At 34.9% G+C, this 25,090-nt stretch overlaps 3 protein-coding genes and 1 long non-coding RNA gene across 11 annotated transcripts in view; 1 reads left to right on the top strand and 3 right to left on the bottom strand.

Moving 5' to 3' along the window:
* LOC100804035 (chaperone protein ClpC, chloroplastic) overlaps positions 1–1,199 on the bottom strand; it is a 7,671-nt gene extending 6,472 nt beyond the window's left edge. The window contains exon 1 of one of the 3 annotated variants that reach the window (XM_003526881.5): positions 1,060–1,199. The gene's annotated coding sequence lies outside the window, so the exon portion shown is untranslated. Of the gene's footprint in view, positions 1–910 lie in introns of all 3 variants that reach the window. The other 2 variants (XM_041016551.1, XM_006581781.4) reach the window with 2 other exon arrangements.
* A 795-nt stretch (positions 1,200–1,994) lies between these two features.
* On the bottom strand, positions 1,995–5,438 carry LOC100789221 (uncharacterized). 4 transcript variants are annotated; one of them, XR_001388645.2, is made up of 6 exons: positions 5,143–5,438; positions 4,551–4,718; positions 4,328–4,434; positions 3,521–3,782; positions 2,490–3,423; positions 1,995–2,385 (listed from the first exon to the last, which is right to left on the bottom strand). It is a non-coding gene; the product is annotated as an uncharacterized lncRNA (long non-coding RNA). The 4 variants fall into 4 exon arrangements; XR_414727.3 differs by having other exon boundaries at positions 4,551–4,724; positions 5,242–5,438; XR_001388646.2 differs by having other exon boundaries at positions 5,242–5,438.
* A 9,363-nt stretch (positions 5,439–14,801) lies between these two features.
* ICE4 (inducer of CBF expression 4) lies at positions 14,802–19,047 on the top strand. Of its 2 annotated transcripts, XM_041015956.1 has the most exons (5): positions 14,802–16,078; positions 16,406–16,630; positions 17,466–17,636; positions 18,586–18,693; positions 18,845–19,047. In XM_041015956.1, the coding sequence occupies exons 1-4, from the start codon at positions 15,170–15,172 to the stop codon at positions 18,667–18,669; spliced, it is 1,389 nt and encodes a 462-aa protein (XP_040871890.1). In that variant the 5' UTR covers positions 14,802–15,169; the 3' UTR covers positions 18,670–18,693; positions 18,845–19,047. The 2 variants fall into 2 exon arrangements, with proteins under 2 accessions (XP_040871890.1, NP_001238707.1); NM_001251778.1 differs by lacking the exon at positions 18,845–19,047 and having other exon boundaries at positions 15,170–16,078; positions 18,586–18,669.
* Positions 19,048–19,719: 672 nt separating this feature from the next.
* Positions 19,720–24,827, bottom strand: LOC100803498 (auxin response factor 2B). 2 transcript variants are annotated; one of them, XM_003526880.5, is made up of 15 exons: positions 24,114–24,827; positions 23,905–24,017; positions 23,609–23,704; positions 23,447–23,503; positions 23,178–23,333; positions 22,985–23,069; positions 22,798–22,888; positions 22,554–22,718; positions 22,305–22,424; positions 22,128–22,203; positions 21,874–22,045; positions 20,842–21,770; positions 20,572–20,762; positions 20,242–20,462; positions 19,720–20,083 (listed from the first exon to the last, which is right to left on the bottom strand). In XM_003526880.5, exons 1-14 carry the CDS (start codon positions 24,202–24,204, stop codon positions 20,273–20,275), a joined length of 2,532 nt encoding a protein of 843 aa, XP_003526928.1. In that variant the 5' UTR covers positions 24,205–24,827; the 3' UTR covers positions 19,720–20,083; positions 20,242–20,272. The 2 variants fall into 2 exon arrangements, with proteins under 2 accessions (XP_003526928.1, XP_040872484.1); XM_041016550.1 differs by having other exon boundaries at positions 19,720–20,462; positions 23,447–23,704; positions 24,114–24,521.
* Positions 24,828–25,090: the final 263 nt, after the last annotated feature.

The following is a 25,090-nucleotide window of genomic DNA, read 5'->3' as shown; positions in this document are numbered from 1 at the left end:
CGGAGTATTTTATGGGACTAAGACGCAAATTTAAAAATTAGATATTAGACATGTGCTTGCAATAGCTCAAATTCCTGAGGCTGTATCCATAAGACCGTTGTCGCTTCCAGTTACCTTTTAATCGTCGGGAGCGATCGGGCATTACAAGCTGTATTCGCCTTCAAAAGTGTATTGTGTTTCGTAGTGGTTCAATTTTACAAGTAGTTCAGGAGATAAGGCAATATTTACAAATAAATTAATCTCATGAAAAATATTTGAGGTTGAAAATATAAACCAAGCGACTTCCGCCACTCTTTCGTGTAAAACTGGCGTGAAACTACCCAACAATGGGTGGGGGGGGGGGGGGGGGGGGGGAGTTGCAATGACACTTCAAGAATGATAAAATAAAAAATCCTCATTCTGCTTCCTAACTTGTCAACCTTCCATTTCCCCTCTTTTAAGCAAAACCTAACCAACAAAACGGGAAACCATGGCTGATACCGACTTCAATAACTCTAAAAAGGTAACAAACGTGAAGAGAGTGGAATGCAGTATTAACAAATCAACACCAACAACATATAGTTTGAGCTCGGAAAAGTGAAAGATTAAAATCGAAAAACAAACGGGAAAAACAAAGAAATGGAAAGATAAGAGTAACGGATGACAAAATAATTAACAAGAACAAACGAACAGTTATGCTGAGAAAACCAAAAAACTCAATAAATGAATCGACAAGCTGAATAAATTGCAGTTGCACGTGCAAGAACAAAAAGACTAATTAAGAAAAACAAGAACAATTGAACAAACACATGGTGGTCTAAACAGTACCAAAAAGGATAATTCTAAAACCTAATTGAAGCAACCAACAAACCTAACACTAACACACAAACAGTGGATGAATGGATGCAAATTACAAAAAAATTGAGCTCACCGGAAGCAGTGCACAAATAACCGATAACAATATCGAACCCAGAAATACAAAAGGGGAAAGAAAGAAAGAAAGATAAAAAAGATGAATTAATAAGTATTAAAGAAAGGAAGAAAGAGAGAGAGAGAAGAGAGAGAGAGAGAGAGAGAGACCTAAAGTAGCTGAAAAGAAGAAAGAGGGAGATGAATGAATTATATAGTGAGCGAAGATGAGAAGAGGAAGGAATAAAATTGTGGTGAGGAATAGGCGCTAACCTTCCCCGTCCCCTCTTTTCCAAGATATCTCTATCTCTAATCGATAACTCAATCTTAAATATCTACCGTAGGCACTTCCTGCACCCTCTCCCACCCGATTATTTCTCCTTGCTGGTTTGATCTCATCTCATGCCTCGATTGTTTCGAGGTTGTGTCTGCAAACGTGACACGTAGGCGCCTACTACAGGACCCACATCACAACCACGGAACCTTGATTTTTTTACTTGGAGGGACCGTTTTGCCCCGCCGCCTTAATAAAACGCCAATGCATGACTCAAACGCGATTATTATTAGTGAGTTGATGATGTTAAGTAGTAAATAATAATATCTACGTCGCTGTAGCAAAGACGTAGACGATACCACTTTACTTAACCGAGTTTTGGAGTGGACAAAATGGTGCAGGTGCGAATTAACGTGCTTAATTGGTTTATTTTTTGCTCATTCCTACTATTTGTTGTTTCTCGTTCCTGGCATAGCAAGGGTCAAGGAAAGGGGAAGAAGGGAAAAGTGAGGCTAGCAGTCAACAACGTGGAAAAATCTTTTTTTTTTTTTATGATGTGAAAATACACAAAACAGCAAATAAATACCTGATAACGCCATCAGCCATTAACATAGATTACAGTTTAGGACATCAGCCATTTATAATAATAATTATTATTATTATTATTATTGTTTATTTTTAAAGTTTAATGTTTATGCACTTATTAATTTTTTAGTGTTATTTTATCATAAATCTCTATTTGAATTATTTTAAAAGTTAATAAATTTATCATATAATAATTATTTTTTATTGTTTATTTATAGTGTCCTTAACAAATGTCTTAATCATTTTTTTTAAAACCACATGTTAAAATATATCATTCATGAGGGGACCAATTACCTACACATATACAAGTTTGGAAATCACAGAGCACATATCAAAGTCTTTTTGCTATATATGAAACTATAATTTCAGTCTCGGAAGCATTCTGAATTAGCTTAGTGATAAAAAACTGTGGTACTTCTAGGGAAGGGAATAATGTTAAGCTGTACGGATGATCCACTTTTAAACTGTCATGGCCATGTTACTCCTTGAAATGCAGCAGTACTTCATCAACACCATACTCTTTCAGCATCTTGTGTCTTCATCAGCATCAAATTCTTCCTAAATTTGCAATATTATGAACATTCTTAAATTTTTTTATGTTAGCAGAAAGTGGCCAACTCAAAGGAAACTCTGCGTTCCTGTTCACAAAGAAAGAAGCCAAAGGCTCCGTGTTAATTATGGTTGAAACAACTTGAATATGTTAAAATTAAGAGAAAAAGGTAATGCAATTGAATGCACTCACTCAACAAAACCTCTGCCTTTGTGTTTGCACTTGTTCCTACGGATATATTCATCAGTGTATCTTGTGAATACTTTGTCAAGGTGCTTAGCCAATTGTGGGATATCCTCTAAAGGCAATACATGCCATATTTTCAAAACCTGAATATACCTTGAAGATTTGATTATTTCTATTGAACAAATGGCATAAAAAGGCTTTCAACCTCAAATTGTTTCAAACTCTGTGATGAATTTTCACAATACAAATCTGAGATAAACCTTATAGGTCCCCACCCACTAGAAAGTCTTTTTAGAAAGTTTATAACCTCTCTTTCTTGATCGCTTCAGACTGTAGTCTTTTGAATGATCTGAGGAATTGATCACTGAAATGTACCTGAAAATGTATACATTGGCAGCAATGTTAAGAATGTATATATCCTGCATATATAGACGATATCAAGTGACTTCAACTTTGGACCAAACTATCAGAGGTTAATTAGTATATTCTATTTTAACGAGTTATCAAACATTGATTATTTGAGACAGAGCTTTTGCTGCCTTCTGAGCTAGGGGATATCAATTCAAATATTTATTATGAGAATAAACAGCTAATGAGTAGTTAAACAACTCATTAAAAGAACAGTTTCAAGAAAGAAAGAAAAATTGTCTACATAATAACACCTATGAACAATCAAAAGTTAACAACAAAACAAGGATAAAATTAAGTCCAGGATCCACATATCTTCCAAAATGCATTTTTAAAATGGACGCTATTTGTATCAAGTAAATCATCAAATTGATCTGACTCTTTCATTGCATCCAAAATAGCTTTTGTCATTTCGTTGTCTCGGTCCACATTAAAGAAACATTTCCGGCTCTTAGCATCAAGCACAATAGCCTTCCAAACATTTTCGTTGCTTGTGAGGGCTCTTTCGTTCCCCAAAATCCATAAGCAGTGCCTGGGAAATTTTGAACCAACAGCATCTTTTCACTTAATATGATCCTCTAAAACAAATAAGACATAAAAAACAGAAAAGTATAGAGTGTGAGATCTACCTAGCCCTTGTAAGAGCAACATTAGTCCTCTGCAGAGAGGCAATGAACTCAAGAGATGCTCTGTTGTTGGTTCTTACAGTTGATAAGATAATAACATCCTGCTCACCACCTTGAAAACCATCGATGGACTTAACATTCACATTAAATCCATCATGGTTATGCCTATCATACATCTTGCCGAGATTCTCTTGAATAGCAGTAACTTGGCCAGCATAGGGAGACATTATACCAATGCTGAGTCTCTCCTTTGAGGTCAACCATGCTACAACAAGCAAAAAGCAGTCGTATATTAGTATTCAGATATCAAGTGTACTTCATGAGTTAAATCATTTGTCAAATTCTAGACATCATTATTTTAGGATGGATCTTTCTGCTCTTTCCTTTTGGCTACCCGAATCTAAAACTTTTTATTCAATACTGAACTTCTTTTAAATAAAGAAACGCAGGCTAAAGATATCAGTTGTTCCAAAAGGAACTGTCATACTGTCATTGTCATCTAAGGTCAAGCGCCAAGGACAGAAAGAACAGCAGAAAGAAAAGAAACAAACATAAATTATTGCCAAAAAAATTCTATAAATGAACAAACCTTTTGTGTAAATTCTTCAGTATTGTCACTATAATTGCTACCTCAGCCATATTTTTATAGCTTCTTCCAGCAGCTTCAAATTTTTCTTTGCCTCTTATTATATTTATAAAAGATAAGGACCAAACATTGGCCCTGGAAGATAGTGCTTCCCATAATCATTTCTTTCAACATTTTGTGCATCCTGAATTTGGTTAAAATAGAAAAATGAATTTGGAAATGACCTTATTTGTGGATGCATCCTGTACTGCATATTGAGAAGGTACTTTGGGTGACCCAATGAACTCAATCTTTCAAATAAGCTTCTCCCAAAACCAGCTTCATAACAAACCTTAGTACAAAAAAAGAGTAGGCACAAATATGAATTAGCAATACAGGAGGATTGAGGATGGTTATGATGAATTCTCTTAAAAAACAATTAATATATGCTTGATAGTGGCTACATACATTGCTTCTAACCATGGATGGCAATTGACATTCATCGCCAACAAGAATGGCTTGGCTTATTCCTGGAAGTAACATAGGTGTCATTGATTCAGTCTTTTAATTGTGCAGCTTCATCTATCACCAAAATGTTCAGTGGCTTTATGGACAAAGTGTGCCGCTTATATGAACCTGAAACTGTGGAAAATATCAGTTTTGATGTATCGAAACATAACTCTCTAATTCTGTTTTTGTTAAAATATTTTATCCATATGATCCCATCAAGTGAATCCCTTAACAGTTATTAAAGCAGTTAGACATTCAGCTCTCTTCTTGTGCAACTGGTATATAGCATAATCAAATGACCAAGAAAGTATCTCTGGTAATTCTGGATAAGTGAAAAGCATCTCCAACCCTTCAGAAGGAAAATTATTTTGAAACAACAGGTCTTCAAATGATTTAAGTGCTTCATTTAAGCACACTAAATTCTGATAGTTATGTTTCAACAAGCGAGACATGGAGACATGTGTACACAAGATAGAAATACATGATTTGAGTGGCAATGCTTCAGAACGAAACCTTTCTCTAAGAAACTCTAGAAATGATTTTCACTTACTCTTCCTTTTTCCCAACTCATACTCATCCTTGACAATATGATAATAAGAAGTACAATTTTCAAGAAAACCAATCATTGATTTAAGACAAGAACTCAAACCAGTAGAAGGTGCTAAGCATTCTGCTAGCTGTTGCGCTAGATGATCCAAATATATATCTTTAATATCTTCACCAATTTTTAGCCTCTCATTGTTCCCAGAGAGTAGCAAATCTCCCATTGAACAGAACAAATCACCAGATTCTTTAGCATGTGACTCTTTCACTAAGGTTACTACACGTGAAGCCACTTCTTTGATGGCAATATTTGTGGGGGCACATACAAGGACTCTATATTTCATTTTCAATAGAGCAAAAGTAGTGTGGCCAAAGATTTTGTCTTTCCGGTCCCAGGGGGACCCCATGAGCTTCACAACAGAGTTGTGGTTGCATTTGTGGCCAGATAGACATGCAGAAATTGCCTTATTCTGAGATTCATTAAGCTCTGATAATAACTTTTGATATGAAGCTCATCCCTTGAAGCATCAACATCAGCCAGAGAACCACAACTACCACATTCCTCAACCTGTTTTCCAGCATACTTTCATCAGCTACAGCACTAATTTCAAAATTAGTGATTTTAAATTAATTAAATGTATAACACAGTTAACTAAAATTGTGATTAGAAATTGTGAATCAGTTTATCTGGTGTCTGAATGGCATAAAAATGTGGTATTTTTTAAATTAGTTCCTACTTAATTGTGTTCATTGTTTGTGCTTAGAAATTATAAAAATCATATGCTTAGTCCCTCACTAGGGGGGAAATTTATAATATTCTTTAAAATTACTACCTCCTCTCCATATCTTTTCATGTTTTAGCTCTCTATTTTTTTCTAAAACATTTGATGTTTTAGAATTTCAAAGTCTAATTAATGTTTTTTCTCAAATATAATACTTATTACTAATGGTACAAGTATCAAAGATCAACGTATTAAGATCATTTTGGTCCAAATAATTTTTAGTTCCATTAAATATTTCTTAATTTATGTGCAATAACCTTAAACATCAAAAGATATGGAAAGGAGATAGTAATAAATAAAGCCAAAAATAAATAAAATTCATATTTGTGACCTCAATTGGTCACTCAACTTATTTTTTTAAGCTAAAAAAATACAAAGAAACAAAGGGTAAAGACTTGTGTTTGGCTTTATATACTCATGACTCTCCTCCTTCAGAACAAAGGGGAAAAACCTTATTTTATTTTGTTTATTGATATATAATTAATTGAAAATACCCTTTATTTTATTTTGTGAGGGTGATAATCATAGTATCCAAGATTATTTTGTGGAGGTATGAAGGAATTATTGAGAACTTGGAAGGTTGAACTTATGTTATGAGTTTGTTATTTGTTTATAACTTGTTTTCTTAGTTTAGAACCTCATGGTTGAATGTCAACATATTGAACTTAAAGGATGAGCTTCTAGAATTATATTAATTTGTGATGAGATTTTTTTTTAACATAGACATAAAATTGTTATATTTTTAACAGTATAAGTTATTCGAGTCAAATAATAACTCATTGATTCGATTATTGACTCAATAATTCAATATCTTGATCGGGTCGATCACTTGATTTTAAAACTATGCTTTTAATGATTAGGTTAATAACCTAAAACAAAACTTAATCTTTTTGTAGGGTGAGTGAAGATCTCTATTAGTATAAAGGAGTATTAAGATGACTTATTGTTGCCAAGTTAGTATCATTTTGTAATTGGGAACTAATTTGATTGGGGGATAAAAGCTATGATGTGGGTCAAGCGCCCACTTATTGAATTGGGCCTATAGATTTCAAATACTAAGCAAAAAAATACTTCTTAAAAAGGAGGTTACTATTCTCACCTCCATACTATTATTTACACTCCCTACTTTTCTAAATTTTGGTAAAAGGCCAAAAAAAAACCTAGGTTAGTTTCCCACACCCCATCTGCCGCTACTTCTCCTTCTATCTTCTTCTCTTCCCACCCACATCTCCTCACTTCTTATTTCCTTTTGTCTTTGCTCCCACCTCCTCCTTCTCATTCTTCCTTATTTTCGCTCGCCTCCTTCAACATTGTTGAAGGTACATTTTTTTTGCATTAGTATGTACAATAGAAATGTGATTTTGTTTTGTATCAATGCACAATAGAATTACATTTTCTTTGTGTCTGAAAAAACACATAACAAAAGTGTATTTTCATTGTGTATCTTAACAAGATGCACAACGAAAATACACTTACAATGTATAATTTGTATTTTTCATTTTTTTATATTATAATTATTTTTTACTTAAATTTTTTTAAAATTTATCTTTTTGTTATTTTATTTTATCATGCTAGATTTTTTTTTATTTTGGTTAATGTTTTTTAAAATTAGTATTTGTTCTTAATTTTTATTTTTGTTAATGAGTTGTCTTAGACCACCACTGATGTTGTTTCATATTACAGGATGTATTGTTAACTTGTGAGTCAATAATCATACTCTTTGTATTGTATTTAACAAAAAGTAATGACTAAGATTACATCAAATGAATATATGATTTAGATTGCATCATTATGAGAATATTGTTTACTTGTCATAGTCATTAATATGGTTGTTCTCTTCATCAGAAAAGGCAATGACCCATATTTGCCATAAAATATCAACGATCTACATTACATCAATCTATATGCATTAACCACTCGTAGAAAATTAACATATTAACCACTTAATATTAATATTTTTTCAACAGAATACATTTTAAAAAGCAAAAATAAAATAAAAATCAAAACACACAAAATAATCATATTTTTGTTGTGCATAACACAAATGGAATCATAATTTCATTGTGTTTTAGGAACAAAAAAATAGTAATAGAGGAAAAATCATTTTGTTGTATATGTTGCACAATATAATTATGATTCTGTTAAAACTTGGAAGGACATCTTCGAAATAAAGAAAAAGTCACCACATGAATGGTGAGAATAGAAATTGTGGGGTGAGAATAACATTTTTAACCATAAGTTTTGATCTTTGAGTGCCTAATGCTTCTGCATCAGTTTCAAATCCATGTTAATTTTGTCCGCTTCTTGTATCTTGCTCAATGCTTCGCAAGATATATTGGATTAACATCCTCCTTCTCTTCTTGTGTAATTGTTAATTTCGGATTTAATTGTCAACACCAAAAAGTATTTATTTTATCAACTAAAATATTCATCTCAGTATTATAAAAAACACTACCTCATTTATACTGCATCGGTCTCCAAGAAACCAAGGCGATATAGATTGCCAATGTGAAAAAACTTTTTTATACTACTAATGTTTAATCAATATTAAGGCTGGAATCAAAGTGTTTCCTTTCATATCAATAGAAAGTGTTTCCTTTCATGTTCTGAAAATTTCTTATATGAATTGAACTTAGCTTGTAAGCAATTTTTGTACAAGACACACGGACACTTACACGTATATATCCTTAATTGAAACTCTTTATTTTATTTTTTATATTTTTTTGTCACATTAAATCACATATTATATCTATATTTCTCTTTCTTTTATCTCTATCTCATTTTAAATGTTTAGTATAATACATAAGAGTATCTTTAATGAAATAACTCATTTTAGATTACTGGATCACCTCTTGTGGATCCTATGATATCACATAAGATGTAATAACTTTTTTCATTTTTGTTCTAGTGTTAGAACCCAACTTGAGTTTTTAGATTTTACTTGCACAAAAAAATTCTCTTTTTTTCTTTATCAAATGACATTAAAAATAATATTTTTTTAAAAGTAAAGTTCTTTTTTTAGAACACAACCTCTAACATAAAAAACTTCTAAGCAAAAATAATAGTACATGTGGTGAATGTGGGTTCTTGTGCTCAAGAACCCAACTCAACAACTTTATTAAAGATGATCTAAGGGTTGCTAAAAAGGTAGGACAAACAGAACAATACTAAACAAATAGCTGAGTCACAAGACAACTTTTTATATTATACATTGTTTGGTGGTCGATGCATAATACAAGTAATTTTGTGTTGTATCTTGTTTGATGTGTTTATGTACTGGTCAAAATAATATAAATTTTACTACAAAACTCTAGGTGCATTAACAATACATTGACGACGCAACAAAAGAGAGACACTTCCACGGAGGAGGCATGACCCCTAACGCCACTAGGCATAGGGCTTGGCGGCATGAGGCGAGCACAGGGTCATGGCGATGGTGGTGGCAGCATGGCGACACGACCTGACCTCCCCAAAGTTTGCCAAAAGAAAAAAAAAACATAACAAAAAGGAGGAAGATGACAATGGAAACATTTGAATAAATTAACAATGAAAAAAAATAATGTGCAAAAAAAATAGCAACAGTTCTTACGACCCTCGTCGGCGACCAAGGTGCCCATGTCGACGGCCAAGGCGACCCTCACTGCGCAACCAATGTATGATATTTGGAGAGGAAAGTTTAAAAAATGAGACACATATAGAAAAAGAAAAAAGTTGTGGGATAATAAAAAATAAAAAAATATGGATAATATTATATTTTTACTTTTTGTTAGACATTAGACAAAAAGTTATACGAAAATTTAGTGAATTACAAATTTTTAGGTATTTCTCTAGTACATCATTTTTTATTTTATACTTTCTCTCTATTATTTTTTAAATCAAACATTAAATAATTCTTTTTTTATTGTTCAGTCCCTTATTTTTTTTTAGCGAATCACATGGACGGTAACGGTAAGTGTCATAACACTTTTTTTCGTTGATGCACTGCCTAACCGTGGAGAGCCAAGCAAAATGTACTAACAGTACTCTACACGACTTAATTTTGTTTTTGAACAGTGTACACGCCTTGATTACTTAGCAGCAATTCGTCAATTGAAAATTGTAGGTGCATGATGATGAGTGAACAACTTGTTCGGCCGAGTGCAGAATTCAAATATTTTGTGACGATGACATAACCCAAAAGACAAGGGCAAATTAAGGTTCTATGTCCCATGTTCACGAGGTCAGTGAAGAAATAATAAAGGAGACCGAGTATCTTTCCTTCCCTATACCCGCACAACTTACTGCACCTTATTTAAGATTCTTGTCCCACTCCGATTTCTAACACATTCAGCAAATCATACCATTTTATTTTAATTTCTTGCATTCAATTCTACCCCATATTTACACATGGATGATGTAAATACATCTTCATCTTCTGGGCCCAATTCAAACTTAATCTCTCTTTTACTGGAAATTATTTTATTAAATTCACAGCATATGCAATGCAAGGATAATTTTTCTAAACATTTTCTCACTCAAATATAATGAAGAAAAATTATACATATACCGTTTGAGCCAGCTAATATATAATTTTGGACAGTTCCCCTTACATCCAGAAAAAATAATGAATGTTTATATACATTACAAATGTAATTGTTTTTACCCAGATATAGTATAAATGTATAATTAAATTCATCTTATTCCCACACCATATTAATAAATTTAATAATATGGGGATAAAATTATATTAGATATATGTGTAAAAAAATTATAGTAACAATATATATAAATTAAAATCCAAAACACATTGTCTTCTTGACACTGTATTTAATAGGATTTTAAAATCCATAAAAGTTGATAGATACAGGATAGAGCTGAAAATGAAATACCTTGGAGTAACCTTCCTAGAAAGAAAGAAACAGACATGATCTAAAAACATAAAAAATAAAAATAGACGAGTGTACCATACTGTGGTAGAGAGAGAGAGAGAAAGAGATGTTATAGTTCCAATTGGGCAGTAACTGCGGTGACCAGAAAAGCTTCACGAGATACTTGGGATTCTATTACACACTCAGCTTCCCTCCCTTAATTCTCATCACTACTATGGATTCTCTCTAGTTTTCTACCATCTTCCTAATATAATTGGATGACAAATAAAAAATGGCACTCGTTTTGATGTCAAAATCACAATTATTGTATCTCAAACACTTCTGGTTTCTCATCCAAGTATTGCAATTTGTAACAAACCTTATCCATGCATTTTTTTTTATAGTTTTTCAACTATTCAAACTAAATTCTTTGTTTTAAAATCATTTAATAATAATAATTAACGAAAGTACAAATAGTGAAATGCCACTAATTTGTATAGATTCATAAAATAAAATAAAAACATATCAAATATTTAAATGAAAAACTAACTTTCATTACATTTTTTATACTTTAATTATTTATTATGTTTATTTAAATATTTTTTAAATTTCTATTTTACTAATTTATATAAATCAATGATACATTGTACCTCAATTATATTTCTTTTATTTTTTTCATTCCTCAATTATATTTCTATTAATTATACAATGAAATTTTAGTCAAGAAACTTAATTTGAAAAATTTAAAAATTAAATTATGAGAACTAAATGTGAGCTTAAAATTAAGACAAGACGACCAAAATCACAAAAACATTAAGGTGGGAAGATTAAAAGTGTAACTAAGTCTAAAATTTTACGTCCACCAAAATTTGTATTTATTTAAAATTAATAAATGAATAAATTTTACTTAAAATATTTATATATAGGAGAATGTTAATAGCATTTCATAATGTATTTTTAAGTGTTTAATTTTCATATACATTGTGTGCCATAATTTTTATACTATTAACTTATTAAAAATAATCTTTTTATACCATTAGCTTAAAAGTATAATTTTTATACTTTTTTTATACATGAAAGTTTCAATGAGTTCCAGTTTAAAAAAAAAAAGAAGCTTGAGTGAGTTGGGATGTCAAGTGCTTACTGGAGTTTTTTTTTTTTTTTTTTACAAATCAGTGCTTATTAGAGTTAAGACAAACTTAAAGGCTCAAAAAGCTTAAGCTATGAGAGATATTTATAAATTATTTATCAATATATTAGAAGTAAAATTTTATAATGAGATCATTTATTTGCATTTCTCGTACACATTAAGACATATACTTTTGTTAATGTAGAAGGTCACTTGAAAGAAACCATTCCCCGTGTCATATTCATTCACCCATATATATACACAATACATATTGCATTTCTCGTGCATGTATCATGTATGTATATATATATATGCCCACCCTCCGGCTATTTCCTTTTATAATAAAATGAGAAGTGATACATAGATAATAATTTGTACGATAAATTATTCATGTTTATCTCCCTCATTCACCTTATTATTTATTATATTCAAATTTAAATTTGTTTTTTTTCTCTGTTAATTGTATATTTTATTATAGAAGTGTATATCATTTTTGTAACAAAATTAGCTTCACTTTACTACTTTAGCAATACGCCAATATGTGGTTATTAGTTATACACAAGAAGATCGAGGGTTACCTGATGAATGATGATCATCTTTTATTTATAAGAATAATAATGTCAGCAGCTAGCTAGCATTCTTGACTTCTCATATATAGGCCATAACCATGGCCAATATTTATGATGTGAATTCGCTATATATAGTAGACATCCAAAATCCATTTATGATAATAACATCAAGTTTATGATGCACTTGAAGGGTCTTAATTAGCAACTCATGGTCCCAAAGAAAAAAATATATTGAAAAAGAAAGCAAACAAAGCACCTTACACTCACATGCATATATACCAATGCATGTCTGCATATCTACTATAGTGCTAGCTTGAACAATTCGACAAGTTGATTATTTTGTCCCGTACTATAAGCGTTGGCTTTTACATATAAGAGGACAAAACTTTTGCATTCTTACAATTACGCTCATCCACGCCAAGAATTAAATGCTATATAGCCTATAGCTCAGGTTTCCCACGTTAACATCAATTTCACATTGCTAAGCTATTCTGCTTAATTATAAATATTGTGCATGTGCTATCCACAACCAAGAAAAAATATACTATGAATGGATAAGACTTTCGAATGGCAATGATGATAATCAAACAAAGGAAAATATCGGGAACCAAAATAATTTTTTTCTTCTTCTACTTTTTGCATGGAAATAATAGCACATGTACATTTCTTGTGTTTGTGAGATCAAACAAAATCAATACCTCCTAATCATACACTGGAACATATTGTCAAATAATATTCAAGTGTTCATAGTCGCAGCCGTTTGTGGATAAATAGACTACATGAGATGACATTGGCATTAACAAGCTAGCTTCATTTTTTCTTATGTCATATGTTTAGACTCATAAATTAGAGAGCAAATTTGGCTAAGATAGAGGAAGAGAGTCTTTTATATTAGAGTTTGATAGAATTACTTTTAAGAAAATTGAATTGTGTTTAGGTAAAATCACTTTTAGAAATAAAATTACCAAAATAGTATTAGAATAATTTGGTGCATGGTATTTTAAAATTAACCTTATTCTGATATGATGGTTTAAGCTCAATTACCACAGGAAGGGGTGAAAATTGTATCAGATCGATGATGTGCGTGAACAACATTTTTTTTATGAGGCCACCTTGTATTGAAACCCAAAATTTATCCAAACATGTTGCCACTTTACTAACAATATTTTTCCATTGTAAAGGTTAAGAGGCTCCAGTTCAAACCAATGGGCCACCAAAAATTTGATCTTTTTATTAAAGGGTTAAATGTCCAATAATTTTAGAGTACGTTTGTTTTAACTGAAACTCTTCAAATGTAGTTCAACTAAAAGTTGAAATATTTAGCTTCTCACGTAACTAAGCTTTGGAACGCGTGTCCACATCATGAAATGTTAAAACAAACATACACTTAATCTTTCAAAACAACATTTATCTTGCATCGTTTCTACATCTTCTCTCTATATCTTTTTTAATCACATTATTTATCATATTTCCATCTTCTCTTTCTATTTTCTTGATCATTGTTATACACATATCTCACATCTTGAGACAAATTTTATATTATTTTCATCGTTTCTCACTTTTTAAGCACATTCAACGTGAATACTCACATATCACATTATCATTCATGTTTATCATATTGTCCCTAAATAGTAAACTAAACACACGTTATCGTATCTTTCACGTTCTACATCTAGATCAAACACAGATATTATTAATAACGAAAAAAATCTACACTACAAATTGGCTTACATTGTGAAGTATGTACAAAACATGCATCATATGAGAGGTAAAAAAAAAACAGCAAAAGTCATTTAAATAAAAAAAAAGATATTATTCATATTATCACATACATAAAGGAAAAATGCAACTCTACTTCTCATTTCATAGTATCACTACTACAAAAAACAATTTTAACATCGGTTTATTAACATTGGTTTTGGACAAAACCGATGTTAAGTTAAACGCGGTGACATATTTGTAAATAAAGTATTATTCTTAAAAAGAACAGCAAAAAAAATAAAAAATAATGAGTATTAATGTAATAAAAAAGTTAAAAAAAAAATAAGTATGTAGATAAAAGTTAATACACAAATGTTGAAACAGAAAGTGTAGATAAGTAATGACTTGGCTGAAAGGTAATGGATGGTTTGTCTAAAAATATACTTAAAAAGAAACTCTCAAAAGCTTTGAAAAGCATTCTAAAGTTTTAACCTTGTATCAAAACATAGACTCTTAATGATGGTAATTACTAGCAAAGAGGCCAAATAGCAGTATTAGTATAGCAGCAAAAGAGTGAGAGAGGGTGAAACTTGGTTCCACGTGTAGAAGCAGCAGAAGAGAAGCGGAAACAGACAGGGTGAGTATAGCATATGATCCTCTCATCATTTTCTTTTCTTTTGCAGCGTTATATGTTATACGGGAGAAGCGGTGGTTGGTTGTTGAAGGTACTGTAAGTAAGTGTAACGTTCCATCTCTTTCCCTCTCTTCAAAAACCATCCATCGCAATCTCATTAGTCATCACTCTCTCTCTCTCTCTAAGGCAATGCCCTTTTCCTTCTGCAACGTCCTTCTCCTTTCCACTCCCTTCCTTTAACAACCCCTCTCTCACCAACAACCTATTCCGTATTGCCCCCTCATTTCCCTTGCTAGCATCCAAAAATAGAATAGCCCGAAGCAGAAGAAAGCTTCTCTGAGAAGAAGTGAAGCAAAACAAAACAAGAAAAGCATGATGTCGAGAATAAACAACAACGGCGTTGCCTGGATGGGCGAACGAGAAGACGAAAACTCTCGAAACCACAACATCATACCCACCGACACAACCACAACAAACACAGGTTTCGTCGAAACCACAAACAACGACTTAGGTTCTCTCTGCGCCTTCAAGCCCATGCTCGACGTCGACGACGAATGGTACAACAACATCACCAACCACCACCACCACCACCACCACCACCACGACATGACCTTCGACCCCGACAACCTCTTACTCCACGCTGCCACCGCCGTGGACTCCTCCTCCTCCTGCTCCCCCTACTTTTTCCCTCCCAATCCCAAACCCCCCTTTCTTGTCAACCCCTTCGATATGGGCTTTCTTGACCCTCAAGCTTCTTCTTCTCCCTCTCTACCCCTCCTCCCCGAATCAACACACTTCACACCCCCTCACACCACCACCACCGCTTTCGCCGGCTTCCAGAGCCGCCTCCAAGAGAGTGGTTCTTCAAAATCTCTCTTTTTGAGGCCTCTCGAGTCGCTGCCACCCTCCGGGGCGCAACCCACGCTGTTTCAGAAGAGAGCCGCGCTTAGAAAAAACATGGAAGGGAGTGATAATAATAAGAAGAAGAGGAAGGAGAAGGAGAAGGACGAGGAGGTTGAGGATTTGAGTTTCGATGGCTCCGGGTTGAACTATGATTCTGATGACTTGACTGAGAGCAATTATAATAATGTTTCTGAGGGTAATACTGGGAAGAATGGTGGGGTTAGTTCCAACGCGAACAGCACCGTCATCACCGGTTTGGATCAAAAAGGGAAGAAGAAGGGAATGCCTGCTAAGAATTTGATGGCCGAACGACGCCGTAGGAAGAAGCTCAATGATAGACTCTACATGTTGAGGTCCGTTGTTCCCAAGATTAGCAAAGTAAGACTCTTCTTTTCTTTTCTTTCACCCTCTTGCCTAATTTTGAAATTTCAGTTACTATTTTTCATGTTCTTGGAGTTAAATTAATGTGAGATTATTTGAAAGGTTTATACTTTATGGTGTGTTTGGATTACATTCAAATTTCTCAGAATCAACTCCAATTCCACATTGAAAACCAAATTAATAAATAGTTGCTTTTACTTTTTCAAATTTTCACCATGATTTTGGGGGTTAGAATCAATCATAGTTAATTAGTGTTGGTTTGGTTTGGGCTGGAATCTGGATCTGTCTCTGGATTCTATGACATTGTTTGGTTTGGTTTGATAGATGGACAGGGCTTCAATTCTTGGGGATGCAATTGAGTATCTGAAGGAGCTTCTGCAAAGGATCAATGATCTGCATAACGAGTTGGAATCGACACCAGTGGGTTCTTCACTCACTCCTGTCTCAAGTTTCCATCCTTTGACGCCTACTCCTCCTACGCTGCCAAGCCGAATCAAGGAAGAACTGTGCCCCAGCTCATTGCCCAGCCCCAATGGCCAACCTGCTAGGGTAATGTTCTTTCTTGTCCAATGCTGGAACTTCCCCTTTTGCCTGGATGTATACTCAAATCGACCTTGTTTCCTTGCTTTATGATGTCCTGTTACTAGAAATAGGCCTCGTTTGAAAGAAGTTTATTTGACTTATCTTATGATTTAAGTACTTTTTTTATAGGCTATAATTTAAGTACTTAAGAGAAGGAGAAATGAAATAAATTTCTTTCATAAAAGCTAAAATTAGCTTATGTATAAGATAATTTGTAGAAACTCTCTCGTATTAGTTTCTCTAAAAATTGGTCTTTAATTTATGCATAAGTTAATTTTAGTTTCTGAGAGAAGTTTATTTCATTTTTTGTTCTTATTTTCTTCTCCAGTAAGTGTCTATAGAGAAGTTTATTCAAATAGGACTTAAGGGATTAGAAAAACTCGTGAAAATAGCTTTTAATATGTCCATAAACTAGTTTAACCTTATTTCTCCTTGTAACAAAAAAAAAAAAAAAAACTTATTTCTCCTTCAATATAGGAAAGATAGATAAATCCTCACATAATAAGTACTTATTACATAAGATCTTGATTAAATTGTTTATTCAACGGGTCGATAGTAATAGTGGTGGGATATATGACAGCAAGCAATTTTTTCTGTATGATTTAACAATGTGGAAGCAAAGTTTTCCTTATTTTCGGGGTGTAAATTGGAATGAACCAGGAACCATGTGTCTTACTACCAACTCTGCACTTATCGTTCTTGGTTTTAACACTAGGCTCATAGGAACAGCATGAGCAGTTTGTTTGTCATTAGGATGTTACTATGTGTTTATAGAAGCTTTTATTAATGCAATTATACATAGGTTGAGGTTCGGCTGCGCGAAGGAAGGGCTGTTAACATCCACATGTTTTGTGCCCGCAAGCCTAGTCTGTTGCTCTCAACCATGAGGGCTTTGGATAACCTTGGATTAGACATTCAGCAGGCTGTTATCAGCTGCTTCAATGGATTTGCTATGGATATTTTTCGAGCCGAGGTAAAACTTTTATTCTATTATCCACACATACATCACTTGAAAATCAATTCATGTTGCATCCAGGCTGCAAGGTCGATTGATATTTTTCCTCAATAATTGTGACCTTGTTATAGATATCCATGCTACAATCTGGTACCTTGTTATACGATAAAAGAGATATATTTTTCATGTGGAAGTTCCTTAAACTTGAATTTATTTTAAGGGAACCTGGCATGATAACTGTCAAGATCCATTATAAAATGCATGATATTCTAATGATTTCCACATCCATTATGTCTTAAAGTGTTGGAATGGTGTTGTAGTTTCTGCTTCTTAGAACATTATTTGCTCTGTAGTTGTCTTTAAGGTTACCCTAATTGTTGAAGTAAACTAAAAAAAAAAGAACTAGCGTACCTGGTATCCGTAGGCCCTCGCTATTCTAAGGTATAGGAAGGGGTCATTGTACAGAACATTATCCTTGCATGTGCAAAGAGGTTATTTTTAGATTTAAACTCATGACCAACCGGTCATTTGTGTCAGGGTTCGCCCTCTAATTGTTGAAGTAAATAGGAATTAAAAGAGTTTTTTTATTTTATAAAGTCCTAAAACACTATCTGAATAATCTTCTTAATGCTTTACGAATAATAAAGTACTAATATCTTTGGTAAATGAAATCGGACACATTTGTTGTCTTGACAACATAGAAAGCTTTCAATATTTTTTTTTGTTGGTAAATGCTGATCGGGTGTCCTTATGGCACTAATTAAAGAATTAAAAGAGAATCTTTTTTTTGGGAAGCATAAAAATGTGTTTTCATATAATTTTCAATAAAAACTTTCTTCCTTTTTAATTTCTTCACAAGTGCCTTAGTGTCCTAAGGACACATATTAGCAAGATTTTTTTTGTTTGTTTAGTAATTAGGAATTTGGGAGGATGATTAATTTATTTAAAATTATTCCTTCTCTTTCAGCAATGCAAAGAAGGTCAGGATGTCCATCCGGAGCAAATCAAAGCAGTACTCTTGGATTCAGCTGGCTACAATGGCATGATGTAACTAGTTTTGACAAGAAACAAACTGGTAGCTGCTATTTCACAGTCAATTTGGCAAGTTAAATCAGAATCAGTTTTTACTTTGTTATGTTCACAATTCAAGTGTACGATACTAGCTCTGGTAACTTGAGTTAAAGTTGAGGTAGAAGAAATTTTCACATGAATTTTACCCCCTGCAGCGGCAGTTACTATTTGGTACCTTTCACTTGCTCATGTCGAACCGAATCTTGATGCTACTACTTCGAGTTCAATTAGTTCAGGGACATTTCTGAAGGCGCGTTTTGACGTGAAGTTTGTATTTATGTTTGTCGAACCTATTGTCCTCTTTATACAGTTTTCGCCAAGGACAAAACTTTAAAGCAACTTTCTTTTTTTTCGTGTTTTTCCCCCTCTATTAAGCATGGTCATCACACCCTTATTATGTCTTTTTGAGCCAAATTAGTAGTGGAGAAAAACTGAAAGAAGAGAGTATCATGCATCTACGGCAAAATTAGATATTTGGGCTGACAAATCCACTTGCGGAGCCTCTTTTTAAATTTAAAATCATAAAATACAATGATGAAATGAAATCCTTGGGTCTAAATATGGTTGCAAAAGCACCGACCCCTAGAAACGAGTTCCATTAGTCAATTGCATTTTTTGAGATACTAATTGACCTATTGGCCGAAAAAGATAAAGGGTAATTGACCTTGACAATGTTGCTTCCTAGAAGACGGCCTCATCTCGTATCCAATGAAGCGCTGACAACCATAACTGTTGTTCATCCCAAGGATTTAATATCACAAAACACATTTTGTTTCCCTTTTATATACATTGTCGCTTTTATACATTATTCGTTTCCCATGTGGCTAACACCGAGGGTGTAGTATACCTCTCCAAACAAAACAAAAAAATAAACAAAGAAGGTACAAAACAACTTATGCAGAATTTGAATGAAGTTTAATTAATACATCATGCAGAATGGATACCATCTCACAAATTATGATTAATAAGAATAAGAATCAAAATTAAAATCAAATAAACTGGATACCAACCATAAGGCCGCGACCTGGTATACGAAACTTTCATTACATTAATGGGTTGTTGTTCATAGGGTGGGAGAGAAACAACTATGTACAGCAACAACTACAAGGTGGGATTGTTTTAAAAAAAAAAAAAAGCAAGGTCGATATCACCCTATATCACCTCACTCAAAAACACAATTGATTAAATACTAGGGATTGTATAACTGGGCAGGCATATACTACTAATTCCGGGATTTCCAAAATTGGACGGATACTACTCTTTTAATGCCATCTTATATATTTGATTTGAAGCAGTCACTGATAAGCAGCAGTCAGCCTCGATTTCATCTTCAAGTTATGTTTTCCAACTGGATGGATGGCTTCATGACAGTTCCTTACTTTCCATCCCAGAATCTGCGGCTCACACGAAAACGTTACACCATGAAATTCCTCTACTAAACTAGATTCAAAATTCATGTATTGTAACAACATTACATAGGGCAGTTTTGATCTAGACAGCTAAAATCATTGAATCCAGTGTTAGTTAGCTGGTATGGGAGGCAGAAAGTTACCTGAAAGCTATGGAAATCAATCTACTAATCATTAGGCGTCAAGGCCATTTTCTGAATTGAACTTTTGATGTGGCTGACATTTAACAACTTTTGCATCTGCACCATCACTAGCCATCACCGACTGGTTCTCTTCATTTTTCGAGCTCAGTGTACCTGGGCTCATTTTCTGGATCTCCTCTTTAGGGTAGATATAAATTTTGCAAACCATGGCACAGAATTCCCTGAATTGAAAATATAGAATTATACAAATTATGTCCCATTCTCAAGGAAAAGTAAAATATTTAAATAGAAAGTTAACCAAGGATGTATAATCAAAATACAGATCCTTACTGCCATGGATCATCGCCTACAAGCATCATATCACCCTCATTATCAGTATAGACGATAAGCCAATCTTTTTTAGTTGACAATAATTCACCCCCAAATTCAAACAGCTGATCCAATTCGGCAACTAATTCATCATAGCCACTGTACTTTGTAAGGTCCACTGATCTACCAAGTGCAATGCCCTTCTTGTGAACCTAAAACAAATAGCATAAGGTTAATTTTCCCGGTAAACTTGTAGCTCTCATTTTTCAATCAAATATTGAAGGATCTTACTTTAGTGCAACTCCTAGCAGAACCACTGAGAGGTTTGGCTTGAACGTCTTTAGTATGCGACTGAGAAGTCTGTAATGGTCTGTCATGGTCATCAACAACTAGATCATCTACAGGTCTTGATCCCTTTGAGTGATCTGACTTCTCATCATTTTCAGATGTTCTTTGTTGGTGTGCTGTAAGATGCATCTGACCAGCAGGCTCACTCACATTTCTTTGTGATAAAGAAGGCTCTGGTACGATAGGGCCACTGATAAGTGAGAAGCCAAATAGCTTACAGTCACCATCTTTTGGTTTCACAGCCTCACAAGTTTTTGCTGATACATGTTTTGACATAAGCTCTCTTGAACAAGGACTCTGATATTGAGTTTGGGGTGCAGGTGGGGGTGGCATCAAGTTTCCATGTGAATCCTCAACTTTATGACCATGCAGTGCAGGGTATTCACCAAATGCACTGAACCTCAAATTCCCTCGAGCTTGGAAAGATGTATCACCACCATGTGTAGGACCTTTTGCATTAGAGTCCAAGATGTTCAGTGACAGACTAGAGGGCATTACAGGCCACGGATGAGGCATGTGAAGTTTGCCTTCATGATCCAATGATTGCTTTCTAGCAGAATAAGCAGGGCTCATTTGATCCTTCAGGGATGAATGAGAAGGATCCCCACTGGTCCCAAAGCCTGAAAGAAGATCCGAATATGTAGGCTCATTCCTCCCCATTGACATCCAGCTCTCTGAACCATACTTCCTTGAAGTAGAAACATCCATCTTTTCATCATCTACTGCAGTAGGTGGCCAAACAACAGACTTCTCGGCAGTATCAAACTCGTTACTTTCTGTAAAATTGCCTCTCAAGGTCGAGAATTCTTGACCTTGCAAGACCCTTGGAAACCCATTTGCCGGTGAAGGGTCTATGCTTACTTTAGATGATGCTGTTAATCACCAAAAACATATCAGGCTTCAACCACTTTTTTTTCCGCAAATTTAAGACAGGTTTCTTGTAAACATCAAATATAAACAGCCAAATAATTATACCTTCTCGAGTAAGAACAGAAGAATCTGGGGATGAAGGAACTGCATTAGACCGAGGCCTTTTAGGCCTGGGCATTGAAAGAGGATTTAGAGCCGGGGGAGCAAGAGCCGGCTCTATTTTCCAAGGGGAAACTCTCTCTGGCCGAGGGGTGTTGGATGTTTCATCCCATCTCACCTGAATGATAAGAGTAACAACATTATAGCAAGCATTGTATTTAACAAGACAAAAGAAGTAGCAAAAGGACATGCGATACAACCTTGAGGCATCTCCATTTGGAATCTCTCCACCTTTTGGGATCAGAATCTTCTATTCCAACAACGGTACCAGTAAACCTACAATTTTAACAAGCCATATCAACGGTTTCTACCCATTAGAATCAAACATATAATATTTAATAATAATAATAAAGCACTGCAGGATCAATCGCTCATACCTCTGCTCTGGAGCCTCTTCACCTTCAAACCTCATTTTGAACCGCATCCCGATGCTATAACTATTTTTTAAAGACTCCATATATTGATCATACGGAACAATAAATTCGGCGGGACTGGTCCTGCAAAATAATAATGATGGTAAGTGCTGCTAATCCTGCTGTGGGGGAACAAACAATTACAAAGAAACCATCAACATTAGCTCGCCCATGATATCAGTTTCAATATAGTTTTACGAATAATTTACAAACCTAGGTTTGTAATAAACAGTGAAGATGGTCCCGGTCAAGATGGCATGCCAAGCAGTTGCAAGGACACCGAGATGCATGCTGTGGCTTGAGATAACTGAGGATGGAACATTACCCTGCTGTCTCATTGCACGTCGGACACCAACACGAAGTTCCCCATTTTCACCTCTGCAAATCCCTAAATTAGTCCCATTCCAAAGTGAAAAAAACAGTGCAATCCAAAACCCTAATTCACGGTAGAACAAACCTAAGAAATATAAATGCATCCCCAGCAACAAGCCTTTTGGAGCTGACAAAAACACTCCAACCACTCTGAAGCAAGTGTCTACGCGGTTGACCTGAAATTCAATGGACTCATCAGTCACAATGGATAGAATACACAATAGAATATGACAACAACCTAGAAGGGGAAAACACGATGAGTGAGCAATTACCTCGAAAGATATGTTTAAATCGCCATTCATTTGCATGAAGATCCTTAGCCACCAATTCCTGTGTGGGTGGCTGCTTCGACATATCCTGTCAAAAAACACGCAATTCATCCAATGTCAGCCAGCCATAACGACCGAGACAAAGTACAAGGAAGAGAAAAAAAAAAAAAAGAAGAAAAAAGGCAAGAAACCAAACCAGAGGAGGAAGACATTCATCAGCATGTCGTCTCAGCACAGAAAACCCACCATGGGTACTCGTATCGGACGCCGTCAGAGTCTTACAGAAAGAATGAACATGAAACCGTGGTGGCGGAGGTGGTGGTGGCTCTTTCTCCACGGCATTCTCATCTTGCTATATCATCATCCCCACCCACATTAAAAAAAAATCATAAGCATCACCACTTTTTCACCCAATTACTCTGTCTCTCTCTAAAAAACACACACTAACGAGGAGAGGAAACTCACGTTTGGCTCCGGAAGCAAAGTCACCTGAGCAAACACCTCATCCGTGTCGGGCTCGGCCTGAAAAAAAGAAGCATGCTCTTTTTGAGGATTGCTTTGTTCGAAAGCATGAGAAATTTTTTTATTAATAACGAAAAAAAGTGACACAGATCGAACCAACACTACCTTCAGCTGCACGTTGATGACCCGACAAAGGATCTTGGGTGGGAGATCGTAAACCGGCATGTGCTGGTCCGCCACCTGATTCGTCGACGCCTCCACCTATTCCACACGACCAAAACTAAATGTAAAACATAAAACCCAAAAAAAAAAACAAAAACCAAACCCATCTCACTCCAATCCGTCACAAATCTGAGACTCTGACTCCAAAAAGGAAACCATATTCTCCAATTTTATGAAGACGAGTTCGAGACAGGAATGAAATTAAATTAACTAACTAGTTAATTAATTAATTAATTTACCTGCTCAATATGTCCTTGAGGGAAATAAAACACGCGCTCTTTTTCCCGCGGTACCGTGACTAGAGGACCGGCACATGCGTGCCATAGTTCCCTGAAAAGTGCAGCTTCTGCGTCTACCGAAAAGAAAAAAAAAAACGCTTATAATTTTTACAATTCCCAAACACTTCCTATAAACGAACGAACCTGTGAGTTGAATTAGTTAGCGGTACCTTTGGCCGTGGACGGCGAATGAGGCTCCGTGGCTCCGCCGTCGTTGTGGTTCAAGCAATTTCCCTTCATCGTCACCTCCGATGATGCCATTTCCACAGACCTCACCAGAGATCTCTCATCCGCGACACTCCTCGCGTGGTTCTACAAGCCTCGCTCACGCAAGCGACGGTTTCTCGGGAAGCGACGGAGTAAAAACAAAGAAACTCTCGAAGAACCTAACCTCGAAGCTTTGAAGTGAGGACAGAGCTTGCGGGAGAATAATTGAGTCGTTGTTCAACGCGCAATTCCACAATCTGTTGAGGTTTTGAAGAAGAAGAAGAAGAAGAAGAAGGGTGGGTTGGGTTGTGTGTGATTTTTGGGATGGGAGGGGAATGGTGAGGACTTAACCAGAGTGGTCAAAAGAGCGTGCAATGATTTTCAACCGCGGTCAATCCCTTAACCAATCGGTTTGGAGGGGAACTGGCATTTGGCGGTAAGAGTGGGGTCAGGGGACCGGGTGGAGCCGGTAAGGGGACCCATAAATAAAGGCGGCTGGGGACACAGAAGGGTACAGACGGCGTTAACGCGGTGTCGAGGAGGGATTGGATTGGCATGTAACGGCGTGTGTCGTGACGGTCGCGGGAAAGTTGTTCTGTTTTTATTGGGAAATGGTATTGTCGTGCTATTAACGGGCAGGACTTCATGGATGGATGCCATTGGAATTGAATTATGCAAATGCAATTGTGTCTTACACTCTGCGCATCTTAACCCACCTTTTTCTCCTTTTCTCACTCTCTTCTTCATCCAACCAATTCATATTTAATCAAATTAAATATATTTTTTAATACAAATCACATGCACTCTTCTTAATTTAATGCACTTAGATATTTAGAATTAAAGATTGAGACTTGAGAAAAAAAAAAAGAAGCTCTACACTTATAATAGCTTAAAATAAATCACAATCCATTATTATATTTGCTGAGTTTATTAATTTTTA

The sequence above is a fragment of the Glycine max genome, chromosome 6 (assembly GCF_000004515.6).
Source record: "Glycine max cultivar Williams 82 chromosome 6, Glycine_max_v4.0, whole genome shotgun sequence".
In the NCBI taxonomy this organism is placed as follows: Eukaryota; Viridiplantae; Streptophyta; class Magnoliopsida; order Fabales; family Fabaceae; genus Glycine; species Glycine max.
This window is presented reverse-complemented; position numbering and strand designations above follow the sequence as displayed.